Raw genomic sequence first — 26207 nt, forward strand, 5'->3', positions numbered from 1 at the left:
TATTGATTGCCAGCCATACACCAGGCACTCTACTGAGGGCTGAGAAGTAAAGGTGAATAAGATGAAATCTCTGTTCTTTAATCGTTTGCAGTCAACCAGGCAAATATAAGCCAGTGTGAAGGTGAAATTTAAATATCTTATTGTCGGTGTTCAGGAGGGCTGTGCACAGGGCACTATGGGTCTAGCTCAGACAAAGGGCACCTAACACGATTTAGGAGATCAAGAAAGCCTTCCTGGAGGAGGGGGTATTTTTCCGAGTCCTAAAGACAGCAGTGCATCCTTAGCCTCCCAGAAGGAGCCATGTACAGAAGTCCTGGAAGAAAGGATATTCAAAAAGACTTGGAAAACAGCTTACGCAAAGACCAAGAAATTAGTGGGAATGGAATGTTACTTGTTCACAATTGTCTCTGCAGGAAGGACTAGGATGCACTGATGAATGGAGTGCTGGGCCCATGGAGAGAAAGAAAACTGGAGAGGAAAGTTGGGGTATGTTGTGAAGGGCTTCATGTGCTAAGCAAAAAGATTGGACTTTATCCTGGGGGTGATGGAGACCTATTGAAGGATTTCATGGGATGTGAAATGAGACTGGATTTTAGAAAGGTCACGTGTGTGCGCGCGCGCACACACACACACACTCACACACTCGCTTGCTCATTCACAAGCTGACTCCTGCTTCATAGTCCTCACATGGGCAATCAGCCAGCAGGAAAAGGATACATGATCTTGTTCTGGAGACGATCATATTTGGAAAACATCACAGTGCAAGCTCCACAGCCCCCTTCTCCACAGCCCAGCTTGGTCCCGCTCAGCCCCACTGAATGGTCAAGGGTTAAGGAACACGAATTCAGAGAAAAAGCGTCTTTGCTGGGCTGCTGGGAAATACTGGGCAGAGCTTCGAGTGTAGAGCCATCCACTGTCACACACAGGCCCCTCCACCAGGGAGGCAGCAGACCCACATGGCCTCCTCATCAGAGAGGCTGCACTGACCCCAGGAGGCAGGGATGGGGCCATGCACTTGACCAGGACTTGAATACTAGAAACTTTCTTGGTGTCAGGGTCTTCCAGGCATGGCATTATAGCCCCCCAGTCCTGTGATATCCCGAGGCAAGAGATTTGGGCACCTCAAAATCTGAGCATGTAGACAGCTGTCACACCCGCCCAGCAGGGTTGTCATGAAGTCACTCGGACCAGAGAGAGACGTTGATCTGTTCTGGGATTTGCTGAGTCCCAGCTTTTTATCCTGAACCTTTGAGGCTGATGAAATACAGGCACCCAAATTAGGGCTGGGCCTGGCCTTTTGAATGTCCAGTCCATAGGATATGTGAAGGGAAATTAAAATGATAATATTTTTGAGGTCAGAGACCAATATTGGAGCCATGTCTTACACATACTTGCAGAAATAAATAATCTGATACTTTGCAGGCTCACTTCTGTGGGTGTAGAAACAATCCTTTGTTGTCCCCAAATATGTCACTGGGATCAGCCACTGGATATTCCTGCCTCTGGGAACAAGAGGTCAGGATGAGCATCGTCCTGACAACAGATGCCTGGAGAGTTTCCAGTACAGGTAGCAGTGAAGAGCATGGCTCTAAGCTTTAGTCTAGGTTGTGCCAATGTTTGCCCAGAAGGCATGAGTGAGGAGGTCCCTCAACATGTGCAGACCTCACTTCCTCCTCTGCCAGAGGCATTGCTGTGGGGACCAGTGAGATAACCCACAGAAATCACCTTGAACTCCCCCTGGACATAGTAAGTGCTCATTAAATGTCAGCTCTTGTTATATTTTTGTTAGTTTTTGTTCCAGGGTCTCAGAATGTTTTCCTACCCTGAAAGAACAAACATTACAAGGGCTCATTACAAAATATGGGGATATAAAGTACAGCATAGGAAATACAGTCAATAATCCTATCTAATAAAGAGGGAATATGCTAATTGACCCTCACGCCATTGCAAAGTTAGCAATGCCCACAGCCAATAAGGAGGGAATATGCTAATTGACTGCCCCAACCTCAACAATGGCAGAGCCCACAGCCACAAATGATGGCGCCCAGTTCCCTCAGCCCCACCGGGGTGCCTGCCTCCAGAGTCCCCCAGCCCCCTCAGCCCCCCAGCCACCCAGGGCTGGCCCAAGGCTCAGGTAACCAGGGCCAGCCAAGGCTTGCACTGCCAGCAGTGGCAGCAGCAGAAGTGTGATGGGGGTATCACTTTCCCCTGGTCGCCGAGTCGCGTCCCGCCCCTGAGGGCTCCTGAACTATGAGAGGGGCCAGGCCTGGCTGAGGGATCCCCCCTCCAGTGCATGAATTTTCATGCACCGGGCCTCTAGTATTGTAATAACTATGGATGGTGCCAGGTAGGCACTGGAAATATTAGAGAGGAGGAGGGGAACATTTTATAAAGTATGTGATTGTATAACCATTATGCTGTACACCTGAAACCAATCCAAAATAATATTGAATGTCAACTGTAATTTTAAAATAAATAAATAAATAAATAAATAAATAAATAAATAAATAAAATATTTACAAGGTTTGGGGGCTCTTACAGGCACCCTTCCTACGCTCAATGAAGAGCAGAATCTGAAATCCCTGTCAGGTGTCCCCTGCCCAAGCCTCCCAGCACTGTCATTTCCACAACGGGTGGCACCTCTACATAGTTCCCCACCTCAGGCTTCCCTTCTCCAACACACACTGCTTCCTCTGACTTTCTCTCCACCTTCTCTGAACTGGAAACTTTCCCCAGGAAGCCCATTTAGGTCTCAGGCAGAGATGGGCTGAGGATGGTCCGGGTCCTCTGAGAGGGAATGACCATGAAGCTGGCCAGGGCTAATGAGTGCCTATGGGAGCTGCTTGTTTTGCAGGCCCAGGGTCAAACCTTGGTTTCACTAGAGTCTTCGCTGGAAGAGATCTTAAGGAGCACACAAGAATGATCTTCCTATTCAATAGCTGAGAATTGCAGACCCAGAGCTCAAATGACTTCCCAGGGTCACACGGCGGCCAAGTGCGGCTAGAATGCAGGTGTCCAGAGCCCCAATCCAGTGCTCCTTCCTCCACACGCCACAGCCTCCCCAGCAGTCACTAGGAAATGACATGCAACCCAGAGAAGGAGTCCCACCGGCCCTCCCCCTCACCCCACTCCAAAGTCAGGATACGCTTTCTTCTCAGGTAGGCCAAAAGGGTTGTTTCTGGGTCTGCATTTTTCTCCACCACCTACAAAATAACAGAAAAATATATCATAGGTGTACTTAGCCATTTTCTTACTGAAAAATTGTTAAAGTTAATGGGGATGTGTTAAATATCTTACAAAAACTAAAGGGCTTTCTTTGAAAATTCCATCAGAATGAACATATTCACTACAAGCCAAATTACGTATGTGCTGACATCCTCAATCCTAAGGTTCTACAGTAGGGCCCACCACGAGCATTTAGGTGTTTCACCTGCCGTGCTGGGCTGACCGAGGCAAAGGCCTTTCTAAATCAAACATGTCACCTCATTTCCAGCTGCTGATCTGTGAATGCCAGGGACAGCTGAGGTGGCAGTGTGCAGGCTCTGGGTTTGCCTCCTGGGGTGTCCACACTCGGACAGCGGAGAGCCAGTCCGTGGACCTGTGCTCACAGCGGAGTATTGTGCGCACTGGGCTATCACAGTCAACAACATTAACACCTGTCAGAAAAGGAGAACTCTCCAACCAAAGGGCCACAAATGGGATTTCCAATAAAATGGAGGAGGTTGTCTATAGAGCGAAGTGCGAATTCCCAGTGCAAATTTTCAGAGGAAATCCATGGAAGACCATTTCATGCCTCCTCACACATGATCAAGGGTGAAAGGGTTTGGGTGAGTGGGGTGGTTAAAGGGAGAGAATTTGTGATGAGGGTTTCTGTAGAGAGCCCTGTGGTATGACTTCCACACCTTCCCAAAGTCAGGAGAGAAGTATCTGCTCGCACCTCACACGTCGTGAGGGGGCTTCCATAGCACCACGCAGGAAGCTAGCGTGTGACCTTTGCAGTACTGGGGAAGCGGTGGTCTGGCCCATCTAAACAGCCAGAGGCAGGCCCACCAGACAGCTGAAGAAGCAGCGTCAGCGTTGGGATTGGGGTGCACTCCCAGAGTTCGGGAGAGCAAAGCGCGTGAAGTGTTGACCATGGATGGACCTAATGGAGGCCATGCATAATAGAGAGACAAAGAGAGAGAAAGAGAGGCGGGGAGGAAATTAGGGAGGGAGAGAGGAAAAGAGAGGGAGAGAGAGAAAGAGAGAACTGTTTAAATCATTCTCAAAAAAAACCAACTACAGGTGATAGGACCTCCAACAGAGTCTGTGCAGAATGGACCTCCCAAACTGGAGGCTGAGAGAGAACATCGGCCTGGGATGAGCACAGACCCCATGTCAGAGCTCCCAGTGAATGTGCCCCTGGTGGGAAGCCACCTTATCCCAACACCAATCAAATGGAAACCTTCTTGCTGCCCCCACCTCTGTCCTGAACTGAGACTGTGTTCGGCAACTCAGAAATGACCATAGGGTTTTTTATTAACCAAAAGTAGCCAAAGAGGTAACAAAATGCCAGAATTTGCCTCTTGAATCAAGTTTGAGGGAAAGGGAAAGATAGGATGAATTTTCCTTTTTTATTATACCCCACAGCTTATTCAAGGTCCTGGTTACAAAGTTTACACAGAAACTATGCCTTTCCTCTTGGAGAAGAAATCATAAATGTACAAACTAAAGATCCCCAGCGCCTGTTCTGTAGACGGATGTAAGGGCCTTAGCTACTGTCTTCTCCCCAAGTGGGTCCTTCCTCCTTCCCTCCAGCTCTGCTTCCGTCACATCACATCGGTTCCCTGTTCTGCCTTCAGTGACCTGCAAGGTCTCCCAGGTTCCTTAGGCTGTCTGTCAAGGCCCTTTTCAATATGTCCCTTATCTTCATTATCAGCCTCCCCGCCTCCCCAACTTTCCCTGCCAAGCTGGTCTTCGTACTCCAGTGAAAACACACCATCTACCTTCTGACTCATAAGTCTTCAACCATTTCACTCCTCTTCCATCTGCGTCTTGACTTATCAGAAGACTCTGGACACCTCCCTACTAAGGCTTTCCATATCACCCCAGCCACAAGCCCACCTCCCTGAATTCCAACAGAGAATGGCTGTGCCACTCTCAGGGCCTGGCTGCAGGGTTTGCCCCCAGAAAACCCCATAGAACCCTCTCTCAATGGGATGCCAGTGGGTATCCCACAGGAAAAAACACTTTGTGGGGAAGGGAGCTTAGGAAACACTGGGTTAGGCAGATTGTTTTAGAAAACCTCAATCACCAACACAAATAATGGCCAAAATGGGTTTATACTCCATTAAGTAAAGTTAAAACTCATGAGTCTGAACTCATAATTAATAAAGAAAGAAACAAATGGGAGAGAAGGGAAAGTTTTCTTGGCAGAAGAAAACCAATTAATAAACATGACTGGCCATCTTATAACCTGCCCCATAATTGATCCAGTTGAGAATGATTAACATTAATGGATAATAAAAGGAGTGTGAGTGTAAGTTTGATAATGAGATATTTACAGCCTCAGAGTAACTTCCCACAGATCATTTACTAATGATAAAGGAAGCAAGAGTAACCTGACAGCTCAGAAACCTGAGCACCACCTCACCCAAGGAGCAAGTTCACACCCACTAACGTGGACACTGACATGATGTCCTTCCAAGAAGGTCGCACCACTTCTCTGGAATTCCCGCCCACAGTGCAGACTCTGGATGGAATTATTAGAAAGCATGACACAAACTCAAAATGAGGAACATTCTAAAAAACAACTGACGTGTTCTCTTCATAAACATCAACGTCCCAAAAGACAAGGAAAACTAAGGAACTGTTCCAGATTAAAGGACACTAAAGAGACTTGACAATTAACTGCAAGATGCAATCCTGGGCTGGGGCGGGATGGGGGAAGTCAGGAAGGACGTCACTGGGAAAATTGAAATAATGTTGCATAAAATCTATAGATTTTAGATCATAGTATTATGTCAACACTAAACTTCCTGATTTTTAAAATCTGTGGTTCTGTTATAATATCGTTATTTTTAATTTAAGGGATAAGAGGGTATGATGTCTGAAATTTACCCTCAGATGATTCAGAAATAAAATGTTATGCTTTATATATTTAGTTCTATTATTTACATACATAATAAGTATATATTTGTGTACTTATAATACATACACCTATATATCTATGTACATGCCTATAAATAAATACATATATATATGTAGAGAGAGAGAGAAATAAAATACAAATGTGGCAAAATGTTAACAGGCAGGAAAAGTCTATTTAATATTTCTTTGCATCCTTCCTGTAACATTTCTGCAAACTTAAAATACAAAGTTTAAAAAATAAATTTCTTTGCCAGAAATTTATTATTATTCATCTATTCATCTATTCATCCCACTCACATGAACTAGGCCCCTATTTTGTGCCAGCCCTGGGCTGAGTGCTTTAAGAATATCCAAGAAGGGTATCTCATGGGGATAGTTTCCTGTGAAATACATTTTGGAATATATTACTTTGCCTAACCATAATCCACCTCTGCAACTAGTTCATAAACTCTTGAATGGCAATGCCTCCAGCCCATGTACATCCACAAGCCCAGGGCTGGGAGGAACTTGCAAAATGTCAATGATGTGAGGGAGGGAGAGAGAGAGGCTCGAGTCACTGACACTGACTTCTTGTGGGGGGATCACTATTGGACACCTTCAGCTGCACCCTACATGCTAAACCTCCCTAGCTTCCTCCAAATGCCACAGTCTCCACTAAACAGAGAGCGATTGCTCCAAAAAGCAAGGATCCTACCCTCCCAAAGGACTATCACTACAATAGCAAAACCCTGGGCAGCTCTTTCCCTTCCACTCTGACTTCTGATCAGAAGACGTGAAAACAACAGCCATCAAGGCCCATCACCACCACAGAAGGCCCCCTGGGTACTTGATGGTTGGTATCTTACATCCTCCCCAGGACCCCAGCTAGTGAAGCACAGGGAGAGTAGAAGGCTCACACTGAAGAGTGAGTCACCAAGTTCTGGCCCCTTATTTGATAACGTCTGTGTATAATGTCCTGTAACAAAAGGTCTAGAACATTTGGGACCTGGAAACACACTTACTCACACCTGCCTGAATTTGTTTGGGGATCCCTTGGCTGGGTCTTGTTTTTAGAGTACTGCTTTTACGTCATCACTCATTGCACTGCCTGTCCTCTTCCCAGCGGTTTCTCAAACATGGGTATTCATCACCAAAACTGGCCATAATAGGTGGTAGGGTTTGATGTGATAATACCATCTACGCATTCAAAATTGCTTTCCTCAAGTGAAAATAAAACTCATGAGAAAGCAATATTTTCCAAGCCGGATTTCCCTTCAAATGTTCCAGTGCATCGGGGCAAACAATGTATAAAGAACAGAAGCTTGTACTGACGCACAGGAATTGATGGCTCAATAAAAAATCAACTTTAGAGGGGGCGTGGCCTTGGAAGTCATTAAGCCCAGCTGCTCATTCAATGTAAAAATTGCTTAGAACAATCCCACAGAAGACACCCTTCTAGAAAGCCAATTCAACAACTGCTTCTTAAATCTCTACAGTGTAATTGCTCAACGCAACAAAATTGTTTGAAATGTTGGGTGCAAAAGTCCTACTGCCACCAACGTGGAAGCTTCGCCCTACTTCTTGGTTTGCTGCCAGATGCCAATCCTGGAAAGAAACTGGCACGGAGAGACAACTTTGAACCCAGAAGGGCATGGCTGACCCCGCTCCCCTGCGCCTCCCGGTGACTCCACTCACTGAATCCACAGCCTCTGGAGCACTGATGTTACGGTAGCTCATGGAATTTTCTCCACACCCTAACACTTAAGCACTAGATGTCCTATGAAGCACAGTTTAGTTCTTGAAAATTACCGGGAAAGTCACCCTGTTTTTCTTCTCAAAACTGCCAATACAACAAAACAAATAAAATTGCCTTTTGGGGGGGGGGCCCCCACAGGCACATTATTCACCCACATGGTCACATGGCTATTTTCAATGTGCAACAATTTCTCTTACTGTCCCATTCATTCCCAACTGAGGAACTAAAGCAGATGCAAGCAAGTCAGCAGCGGTGTAGGGAGGGCAAGATGAAGATGGAGACAATGTAATGTGCTTGCACCCTCTCTCTCTACACCTACATTACAATTTGCAAAGGTCCTCATCCTTCCAGTGCTGCAAGGACATGGTCCCCATGTCATAAGTCCCCCTCTGCCCCATCCTACCCTCACCTTCCCTAGGTCCCTGGGCACCCATGAAGATAATCCAAATGGTCCATTTTTATCAAAGGGATTTGCAATATTAATCTGTAGAACTAAGGGCAGGGGCAAGGATGACCTTCATGAAAATAAATGTGTCTGCCACAAGATGTCAGTATATGTATTCCCACAAGTTAGCTGCTATATTTCCATACATGAAATATCAGAAGCAAAGGCTGCGTACACCTTATATCCTGATATTAGCAAGAAAACGTGTTCCTGTTCCTTCCCTCGGTAAAGAGATCAACAGAAGCCTTAGGACATATTTGATTAAATACAGAAATAGAAGTGTGGTGGGTGACCTCCAGTCTCACCTAGAACCCTGTCCTCCCTTCTCAGCTTCCTGCCAGTGTGGGGTGGGTGGGATGGGGGAAGATCACAGACACTTCTCTCCTCGCTTCCCATCCCCTCATTCCTTTGCCCCTTGAGTATCTATCTTGACTCTGTTCTAGCCCAGAGAAGGTCTTCTTTCCCCAAGGTCACCCCAAACGCAGCCACACCTTTAAAGGGAGACCGAGAGAAGAGAACACGAAAGAGAGAGAACAGCCTCTTCCACAGGACACACAGCCCTTTCCAGGGAGCAGGGAAGCCAAAGCAAAGGTCAGCTCCTGCTTACCTTTCTGCCATTCACAAAGAAAACCAACTCGTCCGCTGTCATTGTCAACAGGTGGGGCCCCTGAACTCCAGGTACCTCACTCCCAAGAGGCAAGGGCAGTTATCACTCCTCTGTCACTTGAAAAGTACGCCTCCCCAAAATAATGAGACCAAGTAGGCCAATAGGAGGGAACGAGCATACAGCCTCAGGGAGTAAAGTTCCTGGCAAAAACCACCAGTTTGCATAATCAAGGAAAATGAAAGCAATCATTCACAAGCAAATCACACCCCCAACACCTGTGTCACAGAGCACAGAGGAGGACATGGAATCAGCAAGGTTATCAGCCTTGGTAGTGTCACCATGGTTTTAGGCACTGCCCCGTGGAACCTGCTTCATCCTCCCACTGGCTGAACACAGAGAAGGGGGTGGGGCCATTGTCAGAGTCAGGGCAGAAGGTCTGACTCACACCCTCCTTGTCTGCACTTGATGTTTCACCATTTATAGTTACAGCGACGCAGACTCAGCACTTACACGCAGGGCTCATCCTTCTGGAGGAATATGGAGGTCACAGATGTGGTGCCCAGTGATCCAGATGCAAAACCTGGCATTAGACCTCAGCCAGTTACTTATCTCCTTCAGAACTCTGCTGTGCTCACCCTCTAGGGCACACCAATGACTCCAAAAGCAGAAGGCTGAGGGACATATGATACATTTTGGAAGCGCTTTGTCAATTTGCAAAGAACTAAAGTTCTGATTACTACTGCTGATGTATACTCAACAACACAACAAAAATAATTCAACAACTGTTTCTTAAATCTCTACAGTGCAATTGCTGAATGCAACAAAATTTTGAGGCTTTTCTTTTACTTACGTATCTCAGGAATATGCCCTTTATATGTCATCAGAGTAACTCATAAAAATATTTCGTAATACCAAGTAAATTGAAATGCGCACACTACCTAGTCATAGGCCAAGTTAGCTCGGAGCTGAAAACCTGCCCTCATCCAGTATTCATTAACTCCTAATGTAAACACATATGCGCATTGCCCACCTGGGCAGCACCAATGAGCTCTCTGCAGTCCGGCACCCAAATGCCCCTACCCGTACACACACACACACACACACACACACACACACACACACACACACACACACCAGCATTCCCTCTGGTCTCCTTTCATCGTAAAAGGACCCACACAGTTACTCAAACAGCCCTTGGAAACAGGTAACTTTCCCCATACTCCTGGCAAGCTACGTGGAGTGGGGTGGAGAGAAAGGAGTATTAAGCAGAAGTGCCTGGCACAGCAGCAGCTGAGAGAAACGGAAGACTACAGGACAACCGTGTTATCCACACAGGCGTGTCTCCCAACCACAGCCTTCATGTAAGCAGGAGATGAAATTCCATTTGTAGGGTGGCCACTCATCCCAGTTTGCCCCCGCCTATCCTGGTTTTAGCACTGAACCCCTTCAGTCCAGGGCAAACTATGTTGGTTGGTCACCATAAACCAATGATTCTTAACTGGGGTGGGCGAGGATTCCCAACCTCAGAAGCCATTCGGCAATGGCTGGGGTTGTGTTTTATTGCTAAGACTGGGAAGGGTTGCTACTGGTATCTAGTAGACAGAGGCCAAGGATGCTACAAGACACTCTGTAATGCACAGGACAGGCCCAACAACAAACAATTATCTGGTCTTACATGTCAATACAGCCAAGATTGAGAAACCCTGCTCTAAAAGAAAGAAGGAAAGAGGGGCTGAGCCTGGGGTGGTGTTTGGTAATGGGTGACTTCTCCCTGACCTTTCGCCTCTGTGATGGAGCGGCTTTTCCTCTATTCACTGATCCACCCAGCTATCCAAGCCCTTTACTTCCTAGCCAGTGTCTACCCAACGTCCTAAGAAACTCTCAAGGTAAAGCGGGAAGGCTGAGGCAGGACCTCAGGTTTGATGTAAGTAAACTGGCTTGAATATTAGCTCCACCACTTCTGTGAGACCTTTGGCAAAAATCACTCTCTTGGCCTCAGTATACTTATCTGTGGAATGGGGGTGACTATACCTACTTGGTAAGAATCACTGTGGTGAGAATTAAATGGGACTTAGGTTAGGCGTGTGACTCACAGTAGATGCTTAGTGCATACATAGTGATTTACTTGTCCCCCGTCTGCCAGTCTTCAGCCTCCCAGAGGTGAAGTTCCCCTTTACCGGGAAGCACTAAAAAAGTGAGAGCAAAATACATTTTCAAGAAGGACTCATGCTGTCTCTCATACTTTATTGCTGTAATAATAATTTATTTCTATAATACTGAGATTTAACCAAAAATAACTTTAAATTAGTATTACTTTTTATTCAGCAAAATATTTGTGACCATTTTTTTCTCTGTGGTTTTTCCAGATGTTATAAATTAGGGGAAAACAGTCTAAAATAAGCTTCTTTTTTCTTCTTTTTTTCAAAGCTGATGACCTCCTATATCTGCTTTCAATGTTGAATGAATTCCCAAATTTGGGCTGAATTAATGGAATTCATGGTCTGGGAATAGGCCAACTATAACTTACATTACATTCACTTACCGCACTTTTCAAAAGAACATGTTGCTTTATCATTTGCACCGAGTTGGTAGACGAGGTCCCAAAGTCCATGGAAAAGTCAGGTAAGCCCTGAGGCCCCCTGGACACAAACAAGTCTTCCTCTTGGAACAACACTTTCAGGAAATCACAAGAGATAAGAAGAGTAAAAATGCTGCGAAGAGCCAAGTCATAACTTTTGGCATAGTGAGCTCTCTGGGCCACGCATTCCCTGGAAGAAGTGATTCCGGAAAGCGCTCAAAGATTCTCTGAATGCCTGGCCAGGTCTGGTGCTCTGGCAGCTGCTGCCCTGGCAGGTCTCACTTCCCACGGAGGTCTCAGGGCCAGCCCTGTGCCTGCCTCTGCAGCAGCACCTCTGGGCTGCTCACTCCCTCTCTCTGCACCCAGATGTGCATCTGTCTGTACCCTACAGGTGTCCCCTGTTCACTTACAACAAACTTCACTTGAGCCCAGCCGGCGTGGCTCAGTGGTTGAGCATCGACCTATGGACCAGGAGGTCATGGTTTGATTCCTGGTCAGGGCACATGCCCGGGTTGCAGGCTCAATCCCCAGTGTGGGGTGCATAGAAGGCAGCTGATCAATGATTCTCTCGTCATTGATATTTCTATCTCTCTCTCCCTCTTCCTTCCTCTCTGAAATCAATAAAAATATATTTTAGTAAAAAAAAAAAAAAAAAAAAACTTTACTTGAGAAGGGAAAAAAAATCACATTCCATGGTTCAGACTTTTCTTAATTTTCTTGCCAAAGACCTGATTTCCCTCCTACACATGCCCATTCTGGACGAAAGATTTTGCCACATTCTCAGAGCATCACTGCCCACCACCCAAGTCCTCCGTGGTTCTCCAAACATCCAGATTATTAACCAGTCCTAATGATAGCTCTTGACACCTGAAGAGCATTTCATTGTGCATGATGTGATTTCATTTGATCCTTATAAAAGCCCCGTGGGATGGGCCGGGAAGTTATTCTTATCTTTCCTCTCCAGACATGAGAGGCAGACAGTTTGACTTGCTATCTGACGGCCAGTGAGTGTCAGTTTCTACATCTGTCACCCACTCAGCAGCAGAGAAGTCATCTCCCTGGTGGCTCTTCACTAACTATGGAGCGTGAACCCCCAGGACTGTGAGCATAGCACTCAGAGTCCTTCTCAGCCCGGCTGAAATCCAGGCTTCTGGTTAGTGAAGCCCCTGAGACCAGGAGCAGAACCGTGTTTCCAACTATATTGCTGGTGCCCAGCAGAGAGCCAAGTCTATTAAAAAAAAAATCAAAAATGCTTATGAGCTTGGCTGGTGTGGCTCAGTGGTTGAGGGTCAACTTATGGACCAGGAGGTCACAGTTCGATTCCCCTTCAGGGCACATGCCCGGGGTTGTGGGCTTGATCCTCAGTAGGAGACATGCAGGAGGCAGCTGATCAATGATTCTTATCTTTGATGTTTCTATCTCTCCTTTTCCCTTCCTCTCTGAAATCAATAAAAAATATATATTTTTAAAAAATAAAATTTTAAAAAATGCTTATGAGTTGAGCCCACAATACAAGGAACAAGTAGATTTCAGAAATGTCTAAGCCTCTGCCTTTTACCAAATGTGGAATTTTCTTCCATCATTCCACATATCAACACCATTGAACTTCCCTCACCAGCAACTTTCTTTTTATCATTGATATGAGGTAACCAACCGGTATTCCTCAACATAAAGGTCACATTATTACCAGGGAGGAAATCAACCCCTGATTGTCTACATGCATCTGGGAAGTAGGTTCCTTTAGAATCAAAAAGGGATTACTCAGAAGTGGACACAGAATCAAAACTAAATGGATGTGAACTTCAGCCTGAGTTAGTGCTGTAGACATATAAAAGCTAGAGGAATAGAAAAGGCCCAGAAGCAAATTCAACCCCACTTGACCAGTCTTCATCTGTTATGTTTTTTGATAATGTCTTTGGCATTCAATAAGCTCTCAAACTCCAAGGTCATTTGTGGTGATGACACCGTGGGTTTGTCTGCACACAAAGTAAAGTCTCTCTTTCCCATCTGAGCTGCTCTAGCACAATTGGGGAAGAAGAGCCTTTACTTCTTCACCCAGAGATCAAGTCACATGTGCTCTGTAGACAATACGGCCCAATGAGTAACCACTGAGAAAATTCTTTTCACAACTGTTTGCAACCCCTATCCTCCTCCTCTGACTTTTTTCTTATTAATCATCTGAGATATTATACCATGACCTCACTTATGAATTTATGGTCTCTCTGCCTGCACCCATTAGAATGTAAGTGTGCAAGATGTCTCTGCCTGCCTTACAAATATCCATACCCTTCTTCTCTATTGAAGAGTTTCTGCTGGGAAGTCACTGCCCAGCCAGGAATGACATTTCTCAGCCGCCTTCTACCTGTAGAAAGCCGTATAATTGAGTTCTGGTGAATGTAATATGAGAAAGTGCTGTTCACAATGTCACAGCTCCCATTCTCTCTCCCACAGTTGGATGGCTAATGTCAATGCCCAAGTGGACCTTGGAAGCCACACAATGAAGACAGCAGAGCTTCCATCAGCCAAAGTCCTTAAATAAATACAGTAATCTGAGCACTTCCCTCCCCCACTCTTGTCATGTATTGGACTTTGTAGGAGCAAGAAATAAGCTTGCATTGTGTTTTCCCAACAAGATTTCTGGATTTGCCTGTTACAGCGTCTAGTATTACATTCACTAATACCTTAAGTTCCCCAAGGGCAGAGATGTTTATTTGTTTTCTTCAGTGCAAAACACAGTGTGGATATGTTAGACAGAGTACTTATTCAAGAAGTATTTATTAAACAATGAATGAATGAATGAACGAACAAATGAATGATAGCAGTGACAGAACGTAGTTCCAGTTAAAGGCAGGGGAGCATGGCTCAGATGTCTGGCTTGACCCACATGCAAAGCTGCACGTGCAAAGGATATCACTGAGGATCCTGGGCTCCTAAGCAGAAGACAACTTTGGTCTCATCCCTAAATCCTTGGTCTTAAGTGTCTCCATCCCCACACTCTGCATGAAGGATGGGCTTTAGAGCAACTTCTACACTAGGTAATAGTCATACATTCATTCATTCACCAACTTTAGGAGACTCCGCATGTCTCGGGCACTGTGCTGGGCATTGATTAACTATAGGGCGGGTCAGAGAGGCTTAAAGAGCACCCTCATTATACCTTATAGACAATTCATGATCCCTGAGCCAACACTGTGGAAACTGACCCAAGTGCATCACCTTCTCTCCTAAATATCACTGCTCCCCTGAGGAAAGATGCATATGCCAGGCTTATATATTGATATCTTTAAAATAGTTATCATATGAAAACTCAAGAGCTTCTTTCATACCTCCCACAGGTGCCTCCATAGTTTTATGACAGTGGCCTCTACAAACTCAATTCAGAATGCAGAAATTTACAGGAAGATCACCTGCTGTTCCTGTTCTAATTTTGTCCTTGTACTAGAACACTCTCCACAGGAACTTAGTGTTATTAATACTGTTATTTGCTTTACTTTTAAAAAGGAAGGAACCCTTTATCTCCTGGGGGAGGGGGGAGTCCATTAAACCGCTGTTCACAATCTGAGGCATACAGTCCAAAAGGAAGCATAGTCCCCAAAGTGATCAGGGACAGAGAGCAAGCTGGACACCTCAGACCTGTTCTCTAGCATCTGTTCAGTTTTCCCAACACCCAAGGAGAAGAAAAGGAAAATGGAGTGACCTTCTGCAAAGAGTCTTCCCTGCTGCATAAACCCTTCGCTGGTGGACTTGGCCAGCCTGGCCACTGCTGTCCTCCGTTGATGGGACCTTCCCTTCCATCGTTGGTTGCAATTTTGGAAGAGGTCTACCCCTCTCTCCAAAACCTTGAAGGCCAGTTGATCTGTGGCACACGTTGATGAATATTTGAGATTTTAGCTACTCGTCAGTAACACCAAAGTTTCATGACATAATGTTTGCCATTTTTCTGAAGCAGGAATTTTAGTCTCATTAGCCACAATGCTGCACCCATGTCACAGCACACTGAGCAAATCTCGTTGAGCAACTTAAAGGTATTACTTATACTGTTAGCTTTATTTTCGTGCCTTTTTTGATGACTGGGTACATTTAGACAATCACATTTTCTTACTGATCTAGCAAGTAATTTTAAGCTCTCTTAGAAGAGTATATAGTTCTATAAACACTGCAATGAGAGGCCTCCACTCCTGAGGCTAGTATAAAGGTCAAGTCTAATTAACCTCCATAGTGGAGACATTTGGAAAAGGACCTAGATTTACAAAGCTGCTAATATGTGCCAGTTTCCTAGCCTGGGCATTCTATATGGATCTCCTTCCTTTCCACAATATCCCTATGAGATAGAGATCGTTTCTTGTTTTATAGATGTGGAAGCGGCTAGGCTCTGAGAGGTTAAGTAACTCACACATCTGGGGAATCGATATTTGAACCCAAGTCCCTCTGATTCTAGAATCTTCTGACAGCAATCTTCTGGCAAGTGTGGCGCTCCTATAAAGTCATCCCAGTAACCCTGATAGAGAATATAGGCTTTCCTTAGCTAGATACCCCCCCACACACAATGGGCAGAGGAGGGACCACTTTATTGGCAAAGGTTTCACTTAATGCTGAAGAGGTATCAGCAGTAAGGAACTCTGGCCTCGAGAGAATCAGAGGAAGGGGAGTAGAGAGCAAAACAGAAAGGAGGCTGGTGTGGGGCCCTGCTGCCTGTCGCCTGAAAAGCACAACAGCGATGATTTATGTCTCTGTTTTCACTCTGTAAAATGCTTTGAGGACAGAGATCATCCAGTGAGCAGAAATGAGGTGTCTGGCTACAAGAATCTTGGGAAATACTGTGATCTAAAATGAAATAGAGTGTAAAATGTTATAGGGAGAGAGAAGAACGAGACGGTGGGAAGTCAATACAATCCTAGCTGTCACCCATCAGACAATTTGGAAATTCGGGAATCTAGGAAAGGGCCCATGCCGCAGCCTCACTCAGCCAGGAAAAGCAAATGAAATGGAAGTTGTGACTCCTACCACCTCTCCACCCCCACCACACCCCACCCACAGATGTGCAGAGAAGAGGCAAGGCAAGATTTATTCTTACAGGCTGCTCAGCACTTGAACTTAGACCTTTTTCTCTCAGGAGAATCAGGAGGCTTCAGGACAACAGTTCCCCTTGGTGGCTCAGTAGCTCCCTGGAACACTGAGGGACCGTGAGCCTGAATGGGGAGGGCATTAAAGCTGCATAATGACCCCTGTGGACCTGAGCAGAGATACTGATAGACTTAGACAAAAGCAAGAAAGAGGGGAGGCAGAAGACCCAAAGGAAGGAATAGTAGGAGTGGGTCCAAAGGATAATGAACATAGACTGGCAAGCATAGTTACCTCGGGGACCATTCCATGGCCTCTTAGTGAAGTCTCCACTCACTATCATTCTTGGCTGTCTTCTAGCTCCGGGTCAGTAGCCAAACCAGAAGAGTGAACAGTCCTCAGTGACCTGGCAACTATAATGTTTTAGTCTTGATCACTATCAGTGTTTCCACCGTATTAAATGCCCTCTATTCATCCTCTCTATCTTATTATCACCATTATTCCGAGAATCTCATATGGAAGTAGGAATAGGGGTACCAAGAATTGTGTAAATGAATCACACAGCTCCAATAGCCATGTCTGGGTGCCAATGAAGTAGCAGCTAGAAGCTCCTGGCAAAGGCATGAAGTACCTTGCCTGCAGCTAAATGGAAGTGCTTCAATGGTCAGTCTGTGAGCAGAGCTTGTGAATTTGTGTGTTTTTTTAAAAACCCACACACAAAAAACTTCTTCCTAGGCAAAATCCCACCAGGTCTGCCTTTGTTAAGAGCAGACAGAGGTCCCATTGGCCTGGTCTAGAGACTTCTGGCAACAAAACATTAGGTTGAGGTGAAGCCATGCAAAGAGTTCCAGTCTAGGAGACAAGAGACTCAGGTGACAGCCAAGGGTCAGCTCCTCCCTCTAACCCTTTCAGTAAGACCCCTTCCCATCCGTAAAACGCCATGGACCCCTCCAGGTCTGACATCCCAGGGTATTCTGGTGTGGAAAAATACTTGGACTTTTTTTCCATTTTTTCCAGAGGCAAAGCCTACCCCAAGTGTGCAATGGCCCTTTTATTCATGTCCTCTGAGCCTCACCCATCTCTGAACAGGTTGTGCCTTGTCACAGGACAGTCTCACTTCTAATCCATCATCGGTGTAGCTGGAGTGTTAAGAAAAAGAAAACAATATCAGATGACAGAAGTGCTCTAGTTGATTTTATGCTTCTCATTTTCATGTATGTGCTTAGACCAGTCATTTCTAATATAAGTATCCTGAGTAAACTGTTCCTTAGTAAGCCTCCAAAATGTTCATAATGTTTAGTGGCATTACAAAATACGTTGTCTGCCTGACACTCCTGCACATAGAGTGGACTCGCTTAAAAGATCCACGGATGAGAGATAGCTGATCACAGCCCCACCTTGAGGCCCACACAAGAGGTGGCCCTGCCCTGGACCAGCCCTTTACAGGTTATGGGATATGCTCATTGCCAGTCCAGGGACTAGATAAGGAGCCAGGCACTCCCCCGGCTTTGTTTTAGATCTTGGTTGATTTCAGTAACTGGCCATTTGAGCTATTTGGCTTGTTGTTGTTGTTTTCTCTCCCCATGCTATCAATTTCGGCTCTTATGTTTTAAATTCACCAATAAAGAATGAGCCTACAAAACACTAGGCCCTCCTACCTCCGATCCCAATAAAAGCAGAACCCCAGGCTCACAGGCTCGTGCCCCATCCTTCCCCCCAAGCCTGCGACCTCACTGTGTGGGCCCAGGTGTGTCATGTAATATCTAAGTCCTGTAAGTAATAGCCTTTTTTTTTTAAGTTTCCTCATGGTTTTTGCTGAAGGATGTTTTGCAATCACGATAAAAACCACGGCGGCGGCGGGGGGCGGGGGGGAGGGGGGCAGGGGGGGGGGCGTTGACCTCAGAGGAAAGGCAGCACAAGGCTGCAACTTTTCCTCTCCCACAGAAATTTCAACAAGTTAACCATCTATAATTCAACAAAGAAATCACAGCATAAACAGGGATAATATGTGACAACAAAAACATACAAGGGGAAGAGGGAAAGGTCTCAACTGGCTAAGAAAGATGAAGATCAGCTGCACTCAAAAGAGAAAAAGCTACAGTAATATGCAACTTCATTCTTTATAAACCTAATGGTAACCACATACAAAAAACCCCAAACCAGCCCTGGCCGATTTGGCTCAGTGTATAGAGCGTTGGCCTACGAACTGAAGTGTCCCAGGTTCAATCCCGGTCAAGAGCATGTACCTTGGTTGCGGGCACATCCCCAGTAGGAGGTGTGCAGGAGGCAGTTGATCAATGTTTCTCTCTCATTGATGTTTCTAACTCTCTATTCCTCTCCCTCTCCCTTCCTCTCTGTAAAAAATCAATAATATATATTTTTTTAATCCCCAAACCAGGACATACAGCTTTTAAAAAAAAGCAGAAAGATGTATGGAATACCTCCAAACAAAAATAACATACAAAAACATAAAGGAAAAGAACCAATGGAGGCACAGAGCTACCAGGCACAAAGCTAACAGATAAAATGGCTATAGGAAATTCTCATACATCAATAACTACCCTAAATGTAAATGGTCTGAATTCACCAATAAAGAGGCACAGAATAGCAGAGTGGATCAAAAACAAAACCAACCATATGCTACCTACAAGAGACACATCTAATCAGCAAAGACAAAGGTAGATTCAAAGTAAAAGGGTGGAAAATTATTTTCTAAGCAAATAACATCCACAAAAAAGCAGGTATAGACATACATATATCTGACAAAATAGATTTCAAGATAACAAGAGACAAAATGGACATCAAGAAACATAACACTGCCCAGCCAGCATGGCTCAGTGGTTGAGCTTAGACCTATAAATGAGGAGGTCACTGTTCAATTAGGTTTAGGGTTCTATCCCCAGTGAGGTGTGTGCAGGAGGCAGCCAATCAATGGTTCTCTCTCATCATTGGTGTTTCTATCTCTCTCTCCCTCTCCCTTTCTCTGAAATCAATGAAAATGTATTTTTTAAAAGAAAACAACACTTTTTAATATATATGCACCCAACCAGGGAGCATCAAAATATATAAAACAACTATTCTCAGAACTAAAGGGAGAAACAGATAAAAACACAATCATAGTTTGAAACCATAATACTTAATTGATAGCTCTAAAAAATGACTGGGTCAAAGAAGAAATAAAAGATGAGATCAAAAGATAGAGAGAGACAAATTTATATTATTACAGGCCTATCTCAAGAAACAAGAGCAATACCAAGTAAACAACCTAACATCGCATCTTAAAGTACTAGAAAAAGAAAAAGAAAAGCAACCCAAAGTCAGCAGAAGAAAGTAATTAATAAAAATTAGAGCAGAATTAAATGAAATAAAGAACAAAAAGATATACAAAAAATTTAATAAAACCAAGAGCTGATTCTTTGAAAAGATTAATAAAATTGACAGACCCCTGGCTATACTCACTAAGGAAAAAAGGAGAAAGGCCCATATAAACAAAATCAGAAATGAGAGAAGTCACCACAGACATCACAGATATGCAAAGGACCATACTAGAATATTATCAAAGTCTATACACCACCAAATTCAATAACCTAGAAGAAATGGATAAGTTCCTAGAAATATATAACCTTCCAAAACTAAATCATGAAGAATTAAGAAATCTAAAGAGACTGATCAGCAGTGAGGAAATTGAAACAACTATCAAAAGCCCTAGCCCAGTGGTCGGCAAACTCATTAGTCAACTGAGCCAAATATCAACAGTACAACGATTGAAATTTCTTTTGAGAGCCAAATTTTTTAAACTTAAACTTCTTCTAATGCCACTTCTTCAAAATAGACTCACCCAGGCCGTGGTATTTTGTGGAAGAGCCACACTCAAAGGGCCAAAGAGCCGCATGTGGCTCACGAGCCGTGGTTTGCCGACCACGCCCCTAGCTGATTTGGCTCAGTGGACAGAGTGTAGGCTTGCAGACTGAAAGGTTCTGGGTTCGATTCCTGTCAAGGGCACATACCTTAGTTGCAGGCTCCTCCCTAGCAGGCCCCAGCCCTGATCATGGCTCATGCAGGAGGCAACCAATCGATGTGTTTCTCTCACATCAATATCTCTCTCTACCTCTGTTCCACTCTCTCTAAAAATCAATGGGAAAATATTATCAGGTGAAGATTTAAAAAAACAAAACCCTCCCAAAAAAACACAAAAGTCCAGGGCCAGATGTCTTCACCAGTAAATTCTACCAAATGTTCAAAGATTTAAAACCTATCCTTCTCGGGCAGCGGAGGGCGGGGTGGGGGGGTGATCGGAGGGGAGAGGGGTGGATGGAGGGGGGGAGTTAACTGGGAAAAAGGGAGACTTGTAATAATGTAAACAATAAAAAAAACCTATCCTTTTCAAACTCTTCAAAAAAAACTGAAGAAGAGATAATACTTCCTAACACATTCTATGAGGCCAATATAACCCTGATACCAAAACCTTGCAAAGATAACACAAAGAAAGAAAACTACAGCCCTGGCTGGTTTGGCTCAGTGGATAGAGCATTGGCCTGCAGACTGAAGGGTCCCAGGTTCAATTCTGGCCAAGGGCACAAGCCTGGGTTGTGGGCTTGGTCCCCAGTAGGGGCATGCAAGAGGCAGCCAATCAATGATTCTCTCTCATCATTGGTGTTTCTGTCTCTCTATCCTTCTCCCTTCCTCTCTGAAATGAATAAAAATATATTAAAAAAGAAAGAAAGAAAGAAAACTACAGACCAATATCTCTAATGAACACAAAAATCCTAAATAAAATACTAGTAAATCGAGTACAACAGTACATCCAAAAAATAATGCATCATGATCAAGTGGGGCTCATTCCAGGGGCACAAGGATGGTAAAACATATGCAATCAATCAATGTACTACATCACATTAACAAAAAGGGATACAAATCATATGATCTTATCAATAGATGCAGAAAAAGCGTTTGATAAGATACAATATCCATTTATGATTATAATACTCAATAAAATAGGAATATTTTGATGGCTTTTATTATATTGAGGTACTTTCCTTATATTCCTCAGCTAATAGGAAACCACTGTGGAAAGCATTCTGGTGAGTCCTCAAAAAATTAAGAATACAGTTATAATACGAACCAGCAATCCCACTCCTGAACATATACCCCCAAAACTTGAAATCATGTATTCACAAAGATATATGTACCCCTATGTTCATTGCACATTATTCACAGTGGCCAAGACATGGAAACAACCAAAGTGTCCCACAATAGAGGACTGAATAAAGAAGATATGGTACCTGCTGGGGTGTGGGGGTAGCGGAGAGAGGCCAATGGGGGGAAAATGAGACTTATGTAATACTTTAAACAATAAAAAAATTAAATTAAAAAAAGAAGATATGGTACATATACACAATGGAATACTACTCAGCCATAAGAAAGGATGAAATAGCGCCATTTGCAACAAAATGGATGGACCTTGAGAACATTATGCTAAGTGAAATAAGTCAATCAGAAAAAGCTAAGAATCATATTTGGGATATAAAACTGAAATTCATGAACACAAACAGTAATGTGGGGGCTGCCAGAGGTAAGGGGTTAAGGGTAGAAGGGGGTCCTCACATAAGGTGACAGGAGAAGATTTGACTCTGGGTGGTGGACACACGGTGCAATGTACAGATCTTGTAATATAGAAACCCACACCTGAAACCTATATGTTCATGTTGACCAATATCAATCAATTTAATAAATAAAAATAAATAAAACCACAGGGCTGGTCCAACCACAAGATTGGTTACTGATGGGCTGAGACCCACACACAATATATTTCCAGGAAAATTCATTGCTCCCTGTCTATTTCCATTGTATTGTAGGCCTACCTCTATTATGGCATATAACACAGAGACCAGATCTTACTTATTTTTGTACACCCAGGAACACATACTAGATAAATATTTGCTCAATGACCTCTGCTTAGCTGTAGAGTGCTGAAGGAAAGGGACCGATAGGATTTGTTAAGTCTGCTTCCCTTCCAGCCAGAAGTGAGAGTCATCTTACTCTTGTGCTTATTCTTATCATTTCTCTTCTCCTTCCTTCCTCTTCACCATCATTGTCATGGTACACTATGCTTTACACAATATTATGGTTCATTTGTATATATCAATTCATGGTATACTAATAAATATATGATATCATAAGCCCCATCTTCACCTGAAAAAATAAGTTCTGAGAGTGAGTGAGGAGCAGAATTTGAACTTGAACCCCAGGCTTTAATTCCAGAGTCAATGCTCCTTCACTCTACTGGATCCCCAAGATTTTTTCTTAAGCGTACACATTGTTCTCAGAGCTGAGAAGATTGCATAGACTGGAAACTCACCAAGGCAGAGATCTAATCAACACTGGATGACAAATAAGGAAGCAGGGAGGAAACCTTCAACATTAATAAAAGAAGACAGCCAAAACCAACAATGAAAATCCAGGGATGAAGAAGTGACTTCACTTGAATAAACCCCAGTTACCAGAATGCTGGTTAGAGTGGAACTTTCCAGAAAACAGAAGATCTTATGGGAGTTTCTCATGGTTTGAAACTCAATCATGTGCAATGATTGCAGGGTGCTCTCATGAGGAATACTTCAGAAGGGAGTTGAAAAGAATGTTTACTAAGGAGATGAATTGGTCCACAAATGGGCAAGTGAAGACTACAGGGAAGGGGAAGAGGGACAGGCCGGAAAACCGGTCTGGGCAGAGGATGAGGAAGAAAGCCAAGAAATAGCTGAAATAAAACCAACCCCAGGCAGAGGGAGAGTGAGCTGGGCACATCTGCTCACCTGTGTGTCCTCATAGTTTCTATGGCACGATGCCAACTTAACTATATTGTGTCAGGTGAGTCAAGTCTGACAAAGAGGGGTCAGACCCTGGGGTTGTCTGCACCTCCTCCATCCTGGAGAGCTAAGATAATCTCTTCTCACCTCCCTTCTGGTAAGGAGCAGCTGGGCTGCTGGAGCAGCTATCCTTTCCCTCCAGAAGGTCCCCCAGGTTCCCCTCAGAAAGCCAAAGTCCCCACACTCAAGTCCCTCTCTGCTTAGTCCTAGGGTAGGGCAGCTGTTGTTCACTTTTACATTGTGTGGGAAGCAGCATGGTGCTGTACTGGCCTCTGTAGAGTGAGATAAGAAATAAATTAGCACCCAGCTCCTATCAGTAAAGGCCAGTTGTCCAGAATATAAGGATACGGTATGAGAAGCAGACATCAACTCCAAGAAGCAGTAATTGGCATGTCCTGATTAAAGAGCCCAGATATGCTCCCATTTTCACACGCCTAGCACCTGCCTACTGCCTCAGTAAGGGCCCAGAGATCCAGCCCTTTTTTACCAGCATGCACCGAAAAGAAGGGACATGTGGGAGCAGAGGGAAGGAAGATGCTGTTTCTCTACAAAACTTAACATAACTCAGCCATGTCATTCAAATTCCCACCAACAACTAAGGCCCAAATGACTAAGGCGGGAACAATGGGTGGTGACACTGCTCGAGATGTGGGTGCCGTGGCTGCCCTAGCATGTTCCCCTAATTATGGTGTGCTCTCTGACATGGGAAGCCCACAATTACTTCTGTGAAGTCACCTGGGGAGAGGGATCCTGCAGCTGGCCATCTGTCTGGAACAGCGGTCGCCAACCTGTGGTCCGCAGACTACTATGGTCCATGAGTTCCGAAAGGTTGGTGACCGCTGGTCTGGAACATTCACTGCATTCAGATGGACGCTAGGTGGTGCCTCGGGTGTCTGAAGCATCCCTGGGAGGACTACCCCAGGCCAGTGGTTCTCACTGGGAACTCTAGGAACCCCTGGCCTCGCACAGCTACACTCGAGTAACTGACAGGAGTCGGGAAAGAAGGTTTGGCCATTTTGGTTCTCAAAGTTTGCCCCTCTGGGCTCTTTCACCTTATTTCTAAGAACTAGCTTTTGTTACAAAGGTACTGTTTCCAGGAAATTGAAAAATGTCCTTTAATGTCAGGCCAGAAAGAACTTCCAAGGAAAAGGTCATAAGGATAAGAAGAAAATACTGAGAAATTAGTAGTGTTATGTGCAATGCAAGAGAGAGAGAGAGAGAGAGAGAGAGAGAGAGAGAGAGAGAGAGGAGAAAGAGGAGGAGGAGGACAAAGAGAAAGAGAAGGAAGGGGAGATTTCAAATATTTGTAATCAAAGTCCAGGTTTCCCACTCAACAACTCTGTACCTATGAACAAGATCCCTATAATCTCTGCTCAGCCGGCATGGCTCAGTGGTTGAGCATCAACTCATGAACCAGGATGTCTTGGTTCGATTCCAGGTCAGGGCACAGGCCCTGGTAGCAGGGTTGATCCCCAGTGGGGGTGGGGTTGGAATAGGGGTAGGGGGCATGCAGGAGGCAGCTGATCAATGATTCTCTCTTATCATTGATGTTTCTGTTTCTATTTCTCTTTTTCTCTTCCTCTCTGAAATCAATAAAAAAAAATTTAATGGGGGAAAAAAAGATCCCTATGATCTCGGAAGCGATGTCCCCATCTGTCTAATAAATATATAATTTTCCTTACCTGGTGGTTGCAAGGACATGATGTTCATTAACTGCTAGGAATGGAATAGGTATACAGGGAATGTATACCTGTATACAGCAGAAGTTGAAGCTTGGTGCTCTTCTATACTGTATTTTAGCCACTCTCTCAAGAACCTCCTCACCATGTGCATCTGTCAGTAAGCCAATGATACCAATTAGGCACTTTATAGGGGAAAGGTTCTGAATCCCAGCAGGCAGGGAGGGAGCAGGGACTCCTCCTGGGAGCTTGCCTGGAGCCATACAGCTGCAGTAAGTACACAACATTCCTTCACTTCACTGGTGGAGAACCAAGGAGACAGGGGACTGAGTGATCTCTGATATCCAGGACTTCAGGACTCTTACAGATCGGCTCCTATCCAAGAAAATGCTGAGTAGCCCAAAGCCAGCAATAAGGATATGGATGAGAGAGTCAAGGCCCATCTTCATTAGGTGAAAAGGGCCTTCTCCCAGTCAATCTCATTCTCTCTCTCTTCACAAGTCGTAAATATCTAATCTTCCCTACATTTTGTTCCTAATTTGTTACTGCTCCACTGCATTTGGACCCAGAGGCATGGCTTTTGAAGCCTAGAGAGATATGGCCAATCTCAACCCACTTAGAAGTGACCCATGTGACTTGTGCTCACATTTTGCTGGCAGAACCAATCACATTGGCCACATCCAACTTCAAGGAAGTGAGTTTGTTCGTCAGATTAGGTTGGGTTACACTGTGACAACGGTTTATTTCTCACTCATGTGACATGCCTCCTGCAGGTTATCTAAGGCCCTGGGATCCAGGCTGAAGGAGCAGCCCCTATATGGGGCATTGTCATTCCTGTGATAAATGGAAATGAGAGTTTGTGGATTAATGCAATGGCTCTAATGTTTCTGCTCAGAAGTGGTACACCTCACTTCCACTCTTAAGCCAACATGAGTCACCTGGCCTATATATGACATCAGAGAAATGTAATTCTCCTACAGGAGGAGTAGCCCAGGTCACATGAGCAAACCTGATGACAAAGGGTCAGGAGGTATAATGATCTATCACATGGAGGGATAGCATACATTGGAAACAATAATCCAACACAGTAGGAGAATGGGATATTAGTGA

The 26207-nt window shown here is 44.6% G+C and overlaps 1 protein-coding gene across 2 annotated transcripts in view; it reads right to left on the reverse strand.

Moving 5' to 3' along the window:
* LOC307111810 (xanthine dehydrogenase/oxidase) overlaps window positions 1-9213 on the reverse strand; it is a 60670-nt gene extending 51457 nt beyond the window's left edge. For both annotated transcript variants that reach the window (XM_079791915.1, XM_079791914.1), the window contains exons 1-3: window positions 8917-9213; window positions 3146-3203; window positions 718-814 (exon numbers count right to left, since the gene is read on the reverse strand). In XM_079791915.1, coding sequence (XP_079648041.1) covers window positions 718-814; window positions 3146-3203; window positions 8917-8958 — 197 coding nt within the window. In that variant the 5' untranslated portion in view covers window positions 8959-9213. The remainder of the gene's footprint in view (window positions 1-717; window positions 815-3145; window positions 3204-8916) is intronic.
* Window positions 9214-26207: the final 16994 nt, after the last annotated feature.

Source organism: Cnephaeus nilssonii (assembly GCF_951640355.1).
Source record: "Cnephaeus nilssonii genome assembly, chromosome: 15".
NCBI lineage: Eukaryota > Metazoa > Chordata > Mammalia > Chiroptera > Vespertilionidae > Cnephaeus > Cnephaeus nilssonii.